Below are 16,371 nucleotides of genomic sequence, written 5' to 3'. Positions count from 1 at the left end.
AATGTCCTCTACAGGCTCTGGAGAGGGTCTCCTTACAAAACAGGAAGTGATCCCCATTTCCAGCTTCCACTTCCAGGTTCCCAGCACTGAGTGTGTACACGGTTGCACGCAAAGAGGTGATGCATAAATTGGGAGTTGCCTGTACAATGGTGCCAATCAGCCTGGCCTGTGAATCTTACTTGAGCCTCTGAGCAAAATGATATGTAAATTATAATTTAACGTTATTTATAAATTAAGATTAATTTAAGGTGTTGAATATATTCAATAACCTTTGATTGTTTTGTGTCCCTGTTAAGGTTGCACCTGGAGCAGGTTCTCCTACTGTCCCGCTCTAGTTACCCTACTGTCTCAAAAAAAGAAACTTCAGGTGCATACCGTGGATACCTAATTAACAAACAAAAAGAGAGTCACCAGTTACAAAGGCATAACCCTATAAAACTGAAGGTTCTCAGAATGGTGAATGGATGCAGGACCACATCAAACAGCCAGTTTCTCACATTTCCTCATAGCAGATATAGACATCATAAGCGAAATATTGTGCACTGCAGCTTAAAATTTTCCATATGAATGGCACTTGCACAAAGTTCAAAGCTTGCCCCTTTGTGGGGAAAAATATTAGAAGAGGATATCCTGGGATTTTTATAGAAAGGATAGAAGTCAAAAGAATTATCTAAGTGAAGCCGTACAAATTGCATTTTATTCTTGGCTCCCCAGTGGGAATAATCTGCTATCAAGTAAAGGAAGCTTTAGAAGAAAGATAAGCTTTTGTTCAAAAATCTAAATGCTGCTTAAGGTTGCACCTGCCACACTTTCCAAAGCTGTATCATAATGTAATATTTCATGCATTTCCACTCTGAGCCATCTTGGTACTTGAGCTAAAGATCCAAAAGTAAAAAAGAATGAGGCTCATGTCTAATAGGCTGCTATGAGGATTAGCACTTTACCACTGGACTTATTTTGTACTTTTTTTGAGAACTAGAGAGAAACCTATTAAAACATGCCAGGCACATACCTGCTATTTTGTTTTTCAAGCGCTCGATTTCCTCATTTAGCTTTTTTATTTCTTTATCCCGGTTTGTGTTTGCTGTTATGCGAGCAGAACCATGAAGGGACTGAACAGCCTGGGTAGATTCTTTAAATTGAACCGAAAGAACAAAGCAAAACAATTTGTTTAGTCCAACCTGAAAAACATTCTGTTGCTCCATTGCAAAGCAACATAAAAGGAAAGCGAGAGGGCGTACCTTGCAACTTCCTGCTCAGCTCCAGCTTCTCCTGCTCCAACCTTCGTATTCTCCTTTCATATGCCTCTATTTGCAAGCTGTTGTCCAAGTCACGCTGCACATCCTCATCTTTGGTTATACCACTGGACTGCATGACATTCTTTAGCGAGCCTCTATCAGAAAAACAACTGGAAACCAGAAACATTGGAGAACACGTTTTAATCAGTTTATGCTCAACCCTAAGTAGCAGTTTCCTGTTGGAAATTCAACAGAAGCAGAAACCTTGGAACAACTGTGAAGATTATATAACAGAGATCCTTGCTTCAGTACTATCTGAACTGGCCTGAAAGTAAAATGGCAGCAATGTGCTGTGTGATCTGTTTTCTCTCACTCCAGCCAGCACAGGCTAGCTTATCGGGGAGGAAGCAGCAGCAGCAACTTTTAATTCAGGAGAGACTGGAAATGGAACAATGCTGCTGCTGTGACAATTCTCCCTTAAGTTTAAGAGTATGGACACACTACATTTTCCAGGAAGGGCAGGTAGACTGCCTTTGAAAGCTGAAGGAACCACAGCTCAGAGCAAACAGTTTTCAATAAAAAGTATCAGGTTGATCCCCTAGAATCTCCACCTGATAGGATCTCTGCCCCAAAACCTGGAGAGCTACTGCCAGTCATATCAAAGTGCAACGGGCTAGGTAGAATGACGATCTGACTGAACCTCATATAAGTTCGTGTGCATCTATGATATCAGTCTGTCCTGACCTTTCACCACTCCACACACCCTTTGATCCGCAAGAGAACAAACCACCTCCTCAACATTATTTTCAGTACAAAAATTGGCTTTAAAAAAATATTCTGCAACTCAAACCACATGGAAAGCCAGTCTATTGCCTTTCTATTATCACAGCCAGTGCAGTATAGTGGGGAGAACCCAGACAGGGAAATCCTGGTTTAATTCCCTGATCAGCCTTGAAGCTCACTTCTAGGGAAGAAGTATGGTGATGTTCAATTCACCTTGAGGCTGGAGACTGCAGATGATGGATTCTCTTTGTGTTTAGAACTACTGGTTGGGGCACCATTTAAGTGATTACCTTGACAAAGCGCTCTCGCTCTCTTATTTTACTGCTCAACTCCCTTTGTCCTCGTTCCCAATTTAAATTGTGCTTAAATATGCGGAAGTGTATTTGCTTTAATTTACCCTTTTACCTTACCTTGCCCCCTTCCTCACTGCTGAATTGTAGATTTCAAGCTCCCTGGGGCAAAGACCTGTCTTCTGCTGCTCAGATTACTCTTTAAAGCGCCATATCCAGTGATGGTGCTCATATAAATAAATCATAAGCAACAAAAAAGGACAGGAGCCCAAGACACGCAGGGCAAGCATTTTAAGCTGAAGTTGAGAAAGGCAAATGACGAGATCTGAGTGTGGTGCTTTCCCATATGCCCATATGCATGAACTTTTTTCACCTACCTCTCAGTTGTGTAGGTAAAGCCAACGAATGGTAAATGTAGTCCAGAAAAGCCAGTGTGAGAACCAGGTGGTATCATTTCCTGCACAAAAAGGAATGCAGGATGAAAACCAAGTTGAATCTGGAAGGACATGCTGGCTTTTTTGTCCCTCGCCTCAGGGACAGGGAACAGCCTCAACCCTATTTCATCCATGTGTATACTGTCCATCTCATGTAAAAAGGGCCATAGTCATATAAATGTTATTAGGAAGATTAAGTATTCAGATTTTTTCATTTAAAGTAGGAATACTTCACTCTGGACTTTATCTGCCAGTGTTTTCACTATGCACCAAGGAAATATCAGTGAAATGTTCAACAGTGGCAGACCAGCTTTTCTGAAAGTCTATCAGTTTTCCTTTCTTTCTTTCTTTCTTTCTTTCTTTCTTTCTTTCTTTCTTTTTTGTTAAATCATTTTTATTAATTTTCCAATAAAAAACATCCACTTAACATATCAAATCATAATCCAATCAAAATAAAATAAAAAAGACCAAATTATCATCCAAGAGAAAGCCTATCAGTTTTCAATCTCGCTGATGATCTAGTCACATGAGAACACACAGCCACTGGCAAGAATTGAATATGTTCTCAACTTAATTCAATTCATGCAGAGGAAAGATGAGGCCCAAGAGAATTAACATTAACCTGGTGTGCACATTAGAACTGTCCCCAGAATCCCCTGGGACACACAGGAGTCCTGTCAGTGATTAAAAGGTTTGGTTCAAAGAAGCAAGTTTGAAAACTATTGCCTTTAAGAAGAAAACAATCACTCACAGGGTTTCTTAATACATCATCATCTACATCAAAGTTTGATGTGTCCGAAGGACTGCTAACTTCTGGAATGTAAGGTGCTTCTAAATTTCGGATATTGTCCCAATTTAGCCCTTCAAAAAATGCATGCGCCTTGAAGTCTTCTATTCCGTTCTGCCCCAGACGACGTTCCCTACTGCAAATAAGCCTCTGGATTAGGTCTTTTGCCTCTTCAGACACATCACTAACATGGGATGGAAACTGGAATCTCTCCTAAAGAAAACAGAACGGGGTGGGGAGACAATGTTTCAGACTTCTACAATGAGAAAAGGCTAGCTAAGGGACTGTTTTTGAACGGGCTTCTGGTAAGTCAGAATGCAACTGAAAATGTTGTGGTAATTTGAACAATAATAATAATTAGGGTTCACAAACGGTGCTTAAATTTGGTAGCCAACCATTATTTACACACCAGAATATGTTTGAGCACACACGGTTTCCTTTCCATGGGAAGGAACTGCCCATCCATCCCCACACAGAATTATGGACAAGGTCTTATAGAAGATACAATAGAAGTTCTTCAGAAATTAAACACTGATTCCACTTGCACTCCATACATTAAGGGCAGACAGACCTCATACTTGCATAGTTTACTCCTGTGTATTTACTAGAACTATCTATCTATCTATCTACTGCAAAAATCCCAAAGCAGCCAAAAACATGTTATATATGTTCAAGATATAATTAGTACATAAGACGAATGAGAATTTTAGTGAATGCATAGTTAAATAGCTCTTACTTCATGATTCATAATCTTCCCGTAGGTTTCCACCAGCGACTCTGCATAGAAAGGTGTTTCACCATACAACATTTCGTACATGCAGACTCCCAGGGACCACCAGTCGCACTCAGGCCCGTATTTCCCCATGCCATCCTCCATTGCTTGCAGTATTTCAGGGGAAATATAATCAGGTGTGCCCACTGCAACTGAAGATTGCACCTTCAAAAAGTAAAATAAATACCTAAGTCTTAAGATTAATTCATCTACACACACTACCTAGCATGAGAGAGGGCTATGCATCCCTGTGTAATGAAACGTAATGGATTGGATTCTGGGAGCCATAAGCAGTAAGGGATTTTCCCATTCCGTCTACTACTCCACCAAGAAGCCCCCTGTACCCCTGGAAAGTTTAGAGGATCAGGAACTCTCCTGGACAGTGTGGGATGGGGTTCAGGCAAAGGCACTTTGTGGGTGTGTAAGAGAGACTTGTATTTTCCGGGATCCAAGCCAATGTTGCTGAGTTAAGTTCTTAAAATCTTAATTTTGAGTGAATCCCTTACAAAAAATATCCTGGAAGCACGATGTTCTAAAATTTCTATTTTGGCCAGCTTAGTGCATGAGGTTCTCCCTGAACCCCCACCCCGAAATCTCTAGTTTTGTTTTCAGTTTTTACATACTGCTTCTTCCAAAAAAATGTACAGATTAACATGGAGCAATTAAGCCACAAAAATGCACAAAGTTCCATTTGAACTAAGTAATCGTAACATTTTATTGATACGTACAGTGCCATCTTCACTCATCTTCAAACACGATCCAAAGTCTGCCAGGCGTATATGGCCGTTCACATCCAATAAAACATTGTCAGGTTTTATATCCCTGATTTGAAAAGAAATTATTATTTTCATACAGTACACACATTAGGTCAAAGCACTAACTTCACTGAGCAGTTAGTAATCTAATTTAGAAATAAACCATATATTTTCTCCAGTAAAGCATTCTGTTTACCTGGCTATAAATGAAAATTATATATACCTCACTACAATTTTATGATGGTACTGGGCATTTAAAAATTGGTATGCAACAACCCACATTGGTTTGAAATATACCCAACTCGCCAATTTCATGGAAATATGTTAATGACATTTAACTAAATATGCAAATATGTAGACTACTGATTACTTTTGAGACATCCTCAATATTAAAGAAATTGCCTTTTCTGTATTTGGATTAAGAAACCAGGTGTATGCTTCCCATACTTCATAATTGCATGCGTAAGATAATTGTTTTTCATAGTTTTCTGAGGTGGAAGGTCAGAGCAGAAATGACTATATAAGTTTCCAATATGAAACTACTTTACTTTTCTTCCAAATTAAAGAGATAACGCAATTAATGGGGGGGGGGGTAGTGTCACTTTCCACTTTCGCATCATATCGAGGCAACACTGAGCAAGTGTTTCGCCTTCTGTTTACCAAAGATTTTTCTGGAACATGCATTGCTAACAGCAGTTCAACAATAAAAATGTACAATGTGTCCTTTGCCTTCCATTTCCTTCCCACAGGAAGGAAGGTGATTAACTATTGGAGAGTGTCAAAAACGAATTCTTCTGTTTTTTTAAGCTTGTCTTGAACATGCAGGCACCGCCTTTCCTCACAACCACCACACAAAAACAAGTTTCTTTTTAGTAAAATTAAATACAATCAAGCAGGTAACAATGTTCTTATACGGCTATGTTATATATCACATTACAGAGTCCCCTCCCCCATGGCATTTTACATTTGTTTACTTAGAAAACTTGACTTAAATGCCAATTTTCTAGCTAGCTCAAGCCTAGGCAAAGTCCTCAAGTGATTTCCTGAGGTAGCAGTAATTTAGAAAGGTCATTAAAAGCCATGTTATGTTTTGCAAGATAAAAAATACTTTAATGACAAAAGCATGGCACACACATCACAAAGAGATGCTAACACAACGACCAGAGGTGACTTTAAAAAAGGGTTAGACAAATTCATGGTGGATAAGTCTATCAACGGCTATCAGTCATGATGACTGTTCTGTTACCAGGATCAGAGTCAGCATGCCTCTGAGTACAAGTTGCTGGGAAACAGCCGTGCGAGAGAGACAGTTGCCCTCATGTCCTGCTGTGGGAAGTTGCCCTCATGGTATACTAAACTGTGTTTTAAATCATCCCAACATGAGCCATGCCAACAAAGGTCCGTATAGTAAAAGCCATGGTTTTCCCAGTAGTAATGTATGGAAGTGAGAGCTGGACCATAAAGAAGGCTGATCGCCAAAGAATGGATGCTTTTGAATTATGGTGCTGGAGGAGACTCTTGAGAGTCCCATGGACTGCAAGAAGATCAGACCTATCCATTCTTAAGGAAATCAGCCCAGCGTGCTCCCTGGAAGGACAGATCCTGAAGCTGAGGCTCCAATACTTTGGCCACCTCATGACAAGAGAAGACTCCCTGGAAAAGACCCTGATGTTGGGAAAGATGGAGGGCACAAGGAGAAGGGGACGACAGAGGACGAGATGGTTGGATAGCGTCTTCGAAGCTACAAACATGAGTCTGACCAAACTGCGGGAGGCAGTGGAAGACAGGAGTGCCAGGCATGCTCTGGTCCATGGGGTCACGAAGAGTCATACACGACTAAACGACTAAACAACAACATGAGCCTTGGAAATCAGGGTGCTCATAAGCATCTGGATGACCACTGTGGAAAACAGGATGCTTTTATACCTTTTGTGTGATCCATGTACTTCCTATATCTCTCACATCCCCACCAGTGGTGGGTTTTTTTTTTTTGCAATCACCTCAAACACACCGCCATGTTGAAATCTGTCTCATAAAAGAATTCAGAATGGGGGCAACTACCAAATGGCAGACTTGATTTTTGATGGCTGCCATGTTATACCAATGTACACTGAGCCACTTCCCAAAAGAAATTCCATATCGCAACAAGTACGACAGAAGAATAGACAATTGTGCAATTGCCCCAGATTGTAATTAATCCCTATTAGTTGTTCTGATATTCTTAAACTGTAATTAAGCATACAAACATGGAGTTTACTAATCAGTAAATATTGTTAGGCTTAAGCTGTGACATCAAAATACAGAGGAGTGAATAATCTTTATATATATGCCCCAAATTAGTTTGGTAACTTCCAACTCTTCATCTGTAACCCCAAATTATTATATTTTAAATGGCCACATGGCCTCAGAATCTGTGGGTGTTTCTATTAATACAAAATATTAGCTGATCTGTAGTTTGAGCTTCCTTGCTCACTAATCATGTACTGATACACATTAAGAGGTTTCTAGATGAGACAACTTAACATTTCTGATGCCATGCTGTTAATTTTTCTTTCTTTCTTTTTCTGCATTGATTGTGTTCCAAATGCTATTATTTGCTGTTGTAAGAATAAAGCCATCAAAGCTCAAGAGCACTCTAGCTATCCCCCTCTGTTTCACATATTCAAGCTTCCTTCGTATCATGTACAATTTAACATTCTGGGTGTTCACCCCTTACTAAATGGGGTCATTTTCTTATATGTGTAATTTTACAGTTGTGATTATTTGTGCCAAGTGCACACTGCAGACACTTCCACATAATGTCATCCTTCAGTGTGAGTCTCGCCTTAATTATATGCTTATTTTTCTGCTTATTAATAATTGGGGAAAGAAATATTATTTAGAGGTGAATGAAATGCATATAAACAGTTGCAATCTGGAAGTGCATATAACGTGTTCTCGTCAGGCATACCTAATCTAATTCTCAGGATCAGAACATCTGTTTTGCTGAGTCGTAGCAGCTGCACAAAGTACAGATTGGCAAACATCTATAACGTATCACAAAATCCTCTCCCCTGGAGAAAGACTGTTGCAGCATTTTAAAATTTGAAGGTGTGTATTTTTTAAAGTAAGTTGGTGAATTACATTTTGACTGTTTAAATATAAAAGCTATGTTTTGGAAAGCTGAAAACATGGGACAAAAAGGACATGATCGACAACAGAACTGGTGGTGGAACCATTGCTACATATGTCTGGAAGAGTTGCTAACTCTTCTATCACTGTGAAGACAGGAAGGAAATAAAACGCACCCCACAGGAGGGATATCATAGCTATTCCTGTTTTTACTACATCAATCTTATATTTATTTCTAATCTTCAGGTGAACATGTCAATGCTTATGAAGCCATCAGCAGACTTGGTGTAGCCACAATGTATAGAGATGTATAAAATGTTTGGTTGGAGGTGGGGGTTTTCTGTTTTAAGAAAATTGCTTACCCCTAAGTTGTAAGGGTTTCCTCCACAATGTTATTTATTTATTCACAACCAACAAGACAGAATCCTTACCTGTGCACATAATGTAGCTGATGAATGGAATGTATAGCAAGCACCATTTCCCCAATGTAGAACCTGGCCATATCTTCAGGAAGCTTATCTTCAAACTTGCTAAGTAAGGTCAGTAAATCACCACCCACATAGTAGTCCATTACTAAGTACTGAAAAAAATGCAAAAACAAAATAAACAACATGGGTGAAAATCAATGCAGAATGCGATCCAACTGATCACATTCAGCAACTGCACAACCAAGGCACAAAAGATGTGTCTGCAAAAAGAGGAGTCAAAGAGGCTGATGTCTTTAAATTATTACCATCCAATTTATTATAGGTTTTTCAACAGCAGGTCCTAGGGAGGGTTGCAACAATTTAAAATTCAGAATTAAAAGTTAAAGCAAATCAGAGCCATGGAAATAAAACACAGAAATATCGAAATGTATTTAAAATGTGCTTTTAAATTATTAAGTAATGCAGTTACAGGAAAGATGGAAAGTTAAGCTATTTCAAGCTTTCATACAGCCAGTTGCTAAAGTGGCCACAAGCCATCAAACATTTCTCTTCTGCAAGCTTCTGTGAAATATGGGAATGTGTGTGTGAGTGGCATGGTCCCAGCTCAAGAACTGAAGGAAGATGACATTAAGCTAAGCAGCTCAGTTCTAGAAACCTATGTTACCTTGAGTGCGACAGATGAAAGGTGGGGTGCAAATGTAGCTGAATAAATTAATCAAATAGTTGAGTTATAATGAAGGTGCCTGACTTAATTGCATCCAGTGAAAGTTCTATTTATTAACTCACTGTAGGTAACTGAATAGATTTTAGGAATATTTTAGAGCATTTAGACAGAAAATTGAGTGGCAATATTTTGCTATGAAAATAGATTCCAAGAGCTATGGTTATAGAGTTGTCCTTAAGACTTGTAAAATGATGCCTTGGAGACAATCTGCTGGGTCAGAAGTTTGGTATCATCAGTTCTTGACAGGCAGTTAACTCAAGAGAGAACAGCTTGAGAATATGGGTCAGCCAACAGTCAAAGATACTGACTGCTTGTCATGTAAGAATTCTGGGACTCTTGGTCAATACTGACAAAAATGCTTTCTGGAATTTAAATGATTTTATTTAAACTTTTTTTAAAAAAAAACACAAACACATTATTTTCTCTGTGCTTTCCTGTCTCCAAACCACAGGATAATCAGTGAAGAAAGATTTTCAAAAAAAAATACTTCAAATTAAAAGATACACAGAATAAAATTAAGTGCAGAAACTGCGCAAAGGTGAGAAGGGTTAATTTGATTTGGAAAACATAACTGTAAAAAAGTACAAGAAAATAAAAGGAAATCTGGCTACTCAATCATTTGGGTACAGTAACTTTGACCAAGGTTCCCAAGAACTGCATCCATTTTGTATGGATAAAGTTCCCTTGTCTGTGCATGTCTGTTCCTCAATAACTCTCTTCAAAGACACAAGGTAATTTTTTGGTGCAATTTCTCTGCAATAGCCCTTGGACAGTTCAGCTGCCCCCTGCTGAGCCCCAGCCCTCCAAACATATGCAATGACACTGCAAACCTAGGCATACTTACTAAGAATAAATCCCTTTTAAGTAAGTGAGACTGGCTCCTGGAGAAGCATGCATAGGACTGCACTCTAAAGTTGGAGTTTTTCTGTGTTTTTCCTCAGAAATATTTCAGAGCTGTAACTTAACATTCTAAAAGCCACAGTTGGCCCTCAAATCAGTCATGCCACCCTGGATTTGAGCAGAAGCCTTGGGATCTTGTGTATAAAATAACACATAATGCAACTGAGCCAAGGTAAATAACTAGAGAATAAAAGCATTTAATGAACAATCTAATTCAATTCACTCTAGCTCATTACGTTTAATGACAAATCAACATATCAAAAGAGCAAAATAAAGTGTATATGAATGATGTAGGGAATCTGTTTTTCTTCTACAATAAAGACACAAGCAGGCAGGCAGATAATGCTCTAGATTCAAAAAAGATACCCAACTGAGAAACTAGGAGTCAATGCCCCATTCCTTTAAAGAATTGCAGTTTTCACATACCAAATAGTTTTCATCCTGAAAGGCATAGTGCAATGTAGTAATCCACTGACAGTCTCCATTCACCAAAACATCTCTTTCTTCTCGGAAACAAGCAGTCTAAAATGGGAAAGAGGAGTTCTTTTAAATATTTGATATCTTTGCAGAAAACACAGGTGCAAATACATGTTTACACCAATTCTGCAACACACCAATATTCATAGCAAGGAACCACTTACTACTTACAATATATCAAAAGAACATTTCAAGACAAGTCCAAAAGGCTCAGTATCTTATTATATGAATATTTATAAACCACCAAATCATTAAAAAATTGCAGTGTAAAAGTTACTTCTTTTTTTTTTTTTACAAAGTCAAACATTCCTTTGATCACCAAACTCGTTAACCATTCCCAACTGACCAATTTATACAATATGTCTGATATAGCTTCTTAACTAGTCCAGAATTTTTATTTCTATATTTATTTCCCTCAGAGGGCATATAAACACAGCAAAACCATTTATAAGCCACCCAGAGTGGCTGGGTATAAATATAACAATATAACCACCACAACAACAGTAGTAGTAGTAGTAGTAGTAGTAGTAGTAGTAGTAGTAGTAGTAAGAAAAAGAAGTTAGCACCGTTCAACAGATAGCAAAACCAAGCCATACAGGGTAGGGAAGGAAATGGTGTCATTTTCCTTTCAAACATCTGAACAAGCCATGGAACAGGGAAGTGACAGATTTCTAGCAGCAGCTAGGACTATATCTATGTGTGCAGAATAGAAACTATTTCCCAGGACTTCTTACATGAAAAATAAAGTGGTAACTAAAGAACTGGAGAGCTATGAAACTCTAACGATTGATAAAGGTTGTATGTATTGTACCAGAAACTGGACATGGTATCCCCACAATGCAATGCAGCATCCAGTCATATATATGTCTGTCCAATGAAAACTAGGCACTAGACTTGTATGTGAACTTTGCAACCAAATTTCCTTTGTACTTCTGAGAGTTCTTGCTAAATGTCATATATGTCTTGTTATAAATTATCATTGTTTAGTTTTTTGCTAATGCATTTTTCACTGATTCTACTGTGATGCATACTATGCTAAGATGCTTTATTCAGCATATTGTGTCCCAGTCTTTTTAAAAGTATGTAAAGGGTCTATTAAGGAATTTATAACATTTCTGAACCAAGTATTACATTTATTAAGGGATCAACAGTGCTTCAGTATTTTCCTTTCACAAATACATTCTGATCTTTTTTAATGAACTGAAAAAAATCCTCCCTCAATTAACTATCCTCCTTGAAGACTTGACTTTCAAATTGCACAAACTTACATTCTTTGTCTTGAATAATGCATTTAGCATGTGGCTCTGTATGTCATATCAACTGAAATCTGAAGCCTCCATGTAGTCTTTAACTTGGTTTTATAGTAAACAAAAATCTGGCCAATATAATTCATGGTAAAAAAAACTAGGGCAGACTGTCTGGTAAATGAATACACAGTATTGCTGAGAACAACAGATGCCTCGAAGGGACTGTCAGACTTGATTGCATTAAAGCAGCTCACTTTGGGGGGGGGGGATTGCAGGGAGGAATCAAGCTCCTATATGCTCATGCAGTAATTCTTTCTAATCTGGCTGAAGTTCACTGTGATTTTCTTTAATGCCATTTAAAAAAAAAAAAAAGAAATATATGAATTGGAAATACTGCACTTACCTCTGCCCTTTTAAGCATTTCCCATTTATTTAGAATCTTCATTGCATAAATGCGTTCCGTGCACTTCAATTTAACAACTGCAACCTGGATTTAAAATTTTAAAAAATGAAGTCAATGACATTTTAACAATTTTGAATGGATTGATAACTTCTGAAATGAAATACATTTTCTGATGAACAAAGTATATCACAATATGAATGTCATCTTACATTACACCCTACTGTAAATTTGGGGGAGATCAACATGCTACTGATAATCAGTTTCATATTTAAATAAGGACTACTAGGAAATATACACATGCAAACCTGCACATCCTAAGGGTAAACAGTGGGTCATGTGCCACCAAATACTTATGAACAAATAAACGGGAAGCCTTTTATATGAAGATGTGGGGGGACTGCACAGGCGACAACCATTTCAGGGGTGATCACCGATGTGGGTGCTTCTGGACCCAAAAGGAGGCTTAATGGGGCAGGGTATGCTTATACATGCTCCACCAACAAATGTGGTGGTCAGGAACAGAACCTCAGCACAAAATGGCCACTTTCTACACATTATTTACCAGAAACAGCAGTATTTGTTTACTATGGGATGCATATTATTATGTCCTTCCATTCATGAAAGAGTCTTTGATTTAGTAGAAGTGTCCACTAACAAAAGACACCATTCTGGTTGGAATGGCATTACTTATTTTTATAACTGTAATTGTTTTCTTTGTTTTAATAACTGAACATTATATTGGCAAAGCCCACCCTGGGATCTTATGGTGAAGGGTGTGAAGAATTCTTGTAAATAAATAATTGGGGGAGATTTGTGTGTGTGTGTTGATTCCCACTTCCCCCTGCTGTCCCCTGAACCACTTCCAGCAGGTTCTGGAAGGATTCCCAACCTATGGAATAGATTTTCAGGGTACAGGGGACTGCTATAGTGAAAAGGAACTGATGAAAATAATCTTCCCCTGCATTAGCAGAAGCATCTGTTGGATAAAAGTCCCTTCTGCAAACAGAAAAGCACAACTGGATCCAGCCCTATGTCTCTAGGCGGCGGGAGGGGGGGGCTGGATCTGGCCAGCAGGTAAGGTAGTTATTTCCACCACCCTTTGTGGGCCAGCTGTAAAGCACCTGATATTGACAAGTAGCCTGTTTCTGCATGCACGGTTTCAAATCAAACCACACTGGCAAAGGCATAATTCACGAAGCACTGACGATTTGCTGCTCATTAGATCTTAAGAAACCACCTGGTTATTGTAGCTCGTGAAGCCTGGTACACAGCAATTTGCACAAGGTTTTGCAGGTACCTGCACACCTCCTTCTGGCTCAGCTGCACCTTTACCTGCACCACTCCTGATGTTATATATGACTTCAGGTGTAAGGCAGGTGGGCATGGCTTAGCCAAAATTCCCTTGGGGCCAAATGGGGAAGCCTGCCGGACCTAATTAGGTCCACCAGTTGGAAATTTCACACTGCTCCTCCAGTCAATAAGAAGTTTATGCAGAGTAACCACACAAAACAAGAGCTAGTACCCTAGAAGGAAACAAATTAGACACCAGTTTGAAGGGGGCCAAGTTAAACAAGTATTTGAAAGATATGCACATAATGACCTATATGTGAGTATTTAGTAGCAGCATGATTTTACTACAAGACCAATAGAAAACATCTGTCCAAGCTTAGGGTGCACACTCCTAATACAGATCTGCAACCTTTATCACTCTGTCATACACAGTTTAGGTGGCTGAAAGAGCCGTAGAGATTATGAACCTGTCCCCATTCTTCAGCACGTGTCAGATTGGCAAAGCACTGGAAACTCCCAGATCCTAGGGCACCATACAATTTTTAAATGCCCAAGATTTTTCCAGCTCCAGCTCCATGTTTGCAAATTGTACTTGAGAATTTTCTTTAATGCCATAGACTTGAGCACAAGCACAGAGAAGTGATTCTAGATTAATTCAATTATAATAAACGTGACCACATACACCCCTCTAAAATGAGCAAAGCAGACAAAAGGTTAAGAGAAAAGCCAGTTGTGACCCACGGATTCAAATCTGGCCCTAAGCATAGACCTTGGATGCAAGGAAACATGTTTTATGTTAAGCACCTTGGTTTCTTTCTAGGATTCCTTTGCCTTTGTCTCAGAAGGAATGGTCAGCCTTTTGGTCAGCCTTTCTGGTCACAGCTAATGCTGATAGAGAATGGATTCAATAATTATTTGCCTTTGTCTTGGATTGCACAGCAAAGTCAGCATTGCTGGCTCTCCATCTCTTGCTTTATTCAAAATATGATTCCATTTAAAACTTAGTTACTAACCCAGGACTTAAAGGATGTCTCACTCATCTCTAACAGCTTTACTTAAAAGGCACCAGGAAGCAAGTGATGCAAGAGACTATGTTGGGTTAGAAGGCCAAATAAATCTGACCTGAAATGTGGAAGTTCCCTATATCCCATAGCTCAATAAAAACAATTGTGGATGTCCTGTCACAAAAAGAGAAGAGACTGCTCTTCAATGAAATGCATTTAGAGACACTTTGGTGGGTGAGGTTGGTGGAACCCTTTGGCTACAGCTAATGTATCATTCATAGGAAGTTGCCTTATACTGAGTCTGACCTACTGGTCCATCTAGCTCAGTATTGTCTACACTGACTGGCAGTGGCCCTCTGGGATTTCAGAGAGGAAGTCTCTCCCCAGGCCTACCAGGAGATGCTGAGGATTGAATGGGACCTTCTGCATGCAAGACAGATGTTCTACTACTCAGGGTAGCTCTGCCTCTAGCTACAGCCCTCCCCCAATGATGTTATTTCCTAGGCTAGTATCATCACTTCTACTAAACGAAGTTAATTTTGGGAGAGAACACACACACTATCTTAAAATCTGGGCAGCTAAGTGGGAGACTCATTACAACACTGTAATGAGTCTTGGCACCTTGACAATTGCACGTTTTCTCGAAATCAGTGAAGCAAGCACTAGCAGGTTCTAAAGAGCAGTAGAAAGTAGGATTAGTTTAGCTTTCCACTACTGCTGACATACAACTATAAGCAGGGCTGCTTATTCTATGAAATTTCTAATACCAACTGCTTATCTGGTATGCGACTGTTTTCTTTTTTTAAAATGTAGGTTTCATGGTTGCAGAGCTAAGTTCTAAAACACAGAAGCCACAACTGTGAATGCCAATAGAAAACAACAAAATGCATTGAAATCCAAATACTACAATTCATAATAAAAAAGCTACTTAAAAGTTTCCAACTATATTCCTTTATCCTACCCTAGCCTTCCAAATTTATTCATTCAAATGTTTATACCCTGGCTTCCTGCCCCATATAACACTGTAACTCTACTGACTAGAATGCCATGATTCTAGAGTCCAGGACACCCAATCAGGATCACTGGACTTAGGAACTCAACTCTGTCTTTGAGACCAACAGTGGCGATCGGAGACCCTCTGAACCAGAGGATCTTAAGTTCAAGGCTGCTGGTGTGGATTCTATATCAACAGAGTCCATAGAACCAGAGCAGGGACCTTTGCATCTGAAGTTTTTCAACTAGTAGGGTGCAGTGCGTTTTTCCCTAGAAAAATGGGTGCCACTACTCACCATGAGTTGTAAAAGTTGTCACACTTTTTAATCAGAGAGAGAGAGAGAGGTGTCAGTACTGTGTGCCCTTGAGTACCCCCCCCCCCCATTTAAAAGAAAAAACCACAGGAGACGAAAACTGGAGGCAGAGGCCCAAAGAATCATAGGTGACCTCTGGTCCTCATTGGAGCAATTTGCTCCATCGGAGCTCTCTGTGGTGCTGAAGTAACCAGGCTGCCTTGTTGGACTCCTCTGGAGGACCAAAATACTGAGGAGCACCTCCGTCTGGCCTGCATGGCAGAACCCAATTCCAAATCTTCATTCAAACTCTTCCAGCAATTCACTATAGATATTAAACAACATGGAAGACGTAACAGAATCCCATAGAGATTTCCTCAGGCCAAGGGCATGAGTAGAAGTTCGCTAGCACCACTTTCTGAAACAGCTTCTCCGGAAAAGA

General features: G+C 39.3%; 1 protein-coding gene across 8 annotated transcripts in view; it reads right to left on the bottom strand.

Annotated features, from left to right (window-relative positions):
- Positions 1 to 16,371, bottom strand: part of CDC42BPB (CDC42 binding protein kinase beta) — a 99,555-nt gene that overhangs the window by 50,346 nt on the left and 32,838 nt on the right. For all 8 annotated transcript variants that reach the window (XM_083730536.1, XM_083730537.1, XM_083730534.1 and 5 more), the window contains exons 3-11: positions 12,350 to 12,433; positions 10,649 to 10,744; positions 8,602 to 8,750; positions 5,033 to 5,126; positions 4,269 to 4,469; positions 3,497 to 3,745; positions 2,689 to 2,768; positions 1,242 to 1,408; positions 1,013 to 1,132 (exon numbers count right to left, since the gene is read on the bottom strand). In XM_083730536.1, the coding sequence (XP_083586662.1) occupies positions 1,013 to 1,132; positions 1,242 to 1,408; positions 2,689 to 2,768; positions 3,497 to 3,745; positions 4,269 to 4,469; positions 5,033 to 5,126; positions 8,602 to 8,750; positions 10,649 to 10,744; positions 12,350 to 12,433 (1,240 nt within the window). The remainder of the gene's footprint in view (positions 1 to 1,012; positions 1,133 to 1,241; positions 1,409 to 2,688; positions 2,769 to 3,496; positions 3,746 to 4,268; positions 4,470 to 5,032; positions 5,127 to 8,601; positions 8,751 to 10,648; positions 10,745 to 12,349; positions 12,434 to 16,371) is intronic.

Source organism: Podarcis gaigeae (genome assembly GCF_964106915.1).
Source record: "Podarcis gaigeae genome assembly, chromosome: 1".
Lineage (NCBI taxonomy): Eukaryota > Metazoa > Chordata > Lepidosauria > Squamata > Lacertidae > Podarcis > Podarcis gaigeae.
Note: the sequence above shows the minus strand (reverse complement) of the source record. Positions and strands in the feature narration are given on the sequence as shown.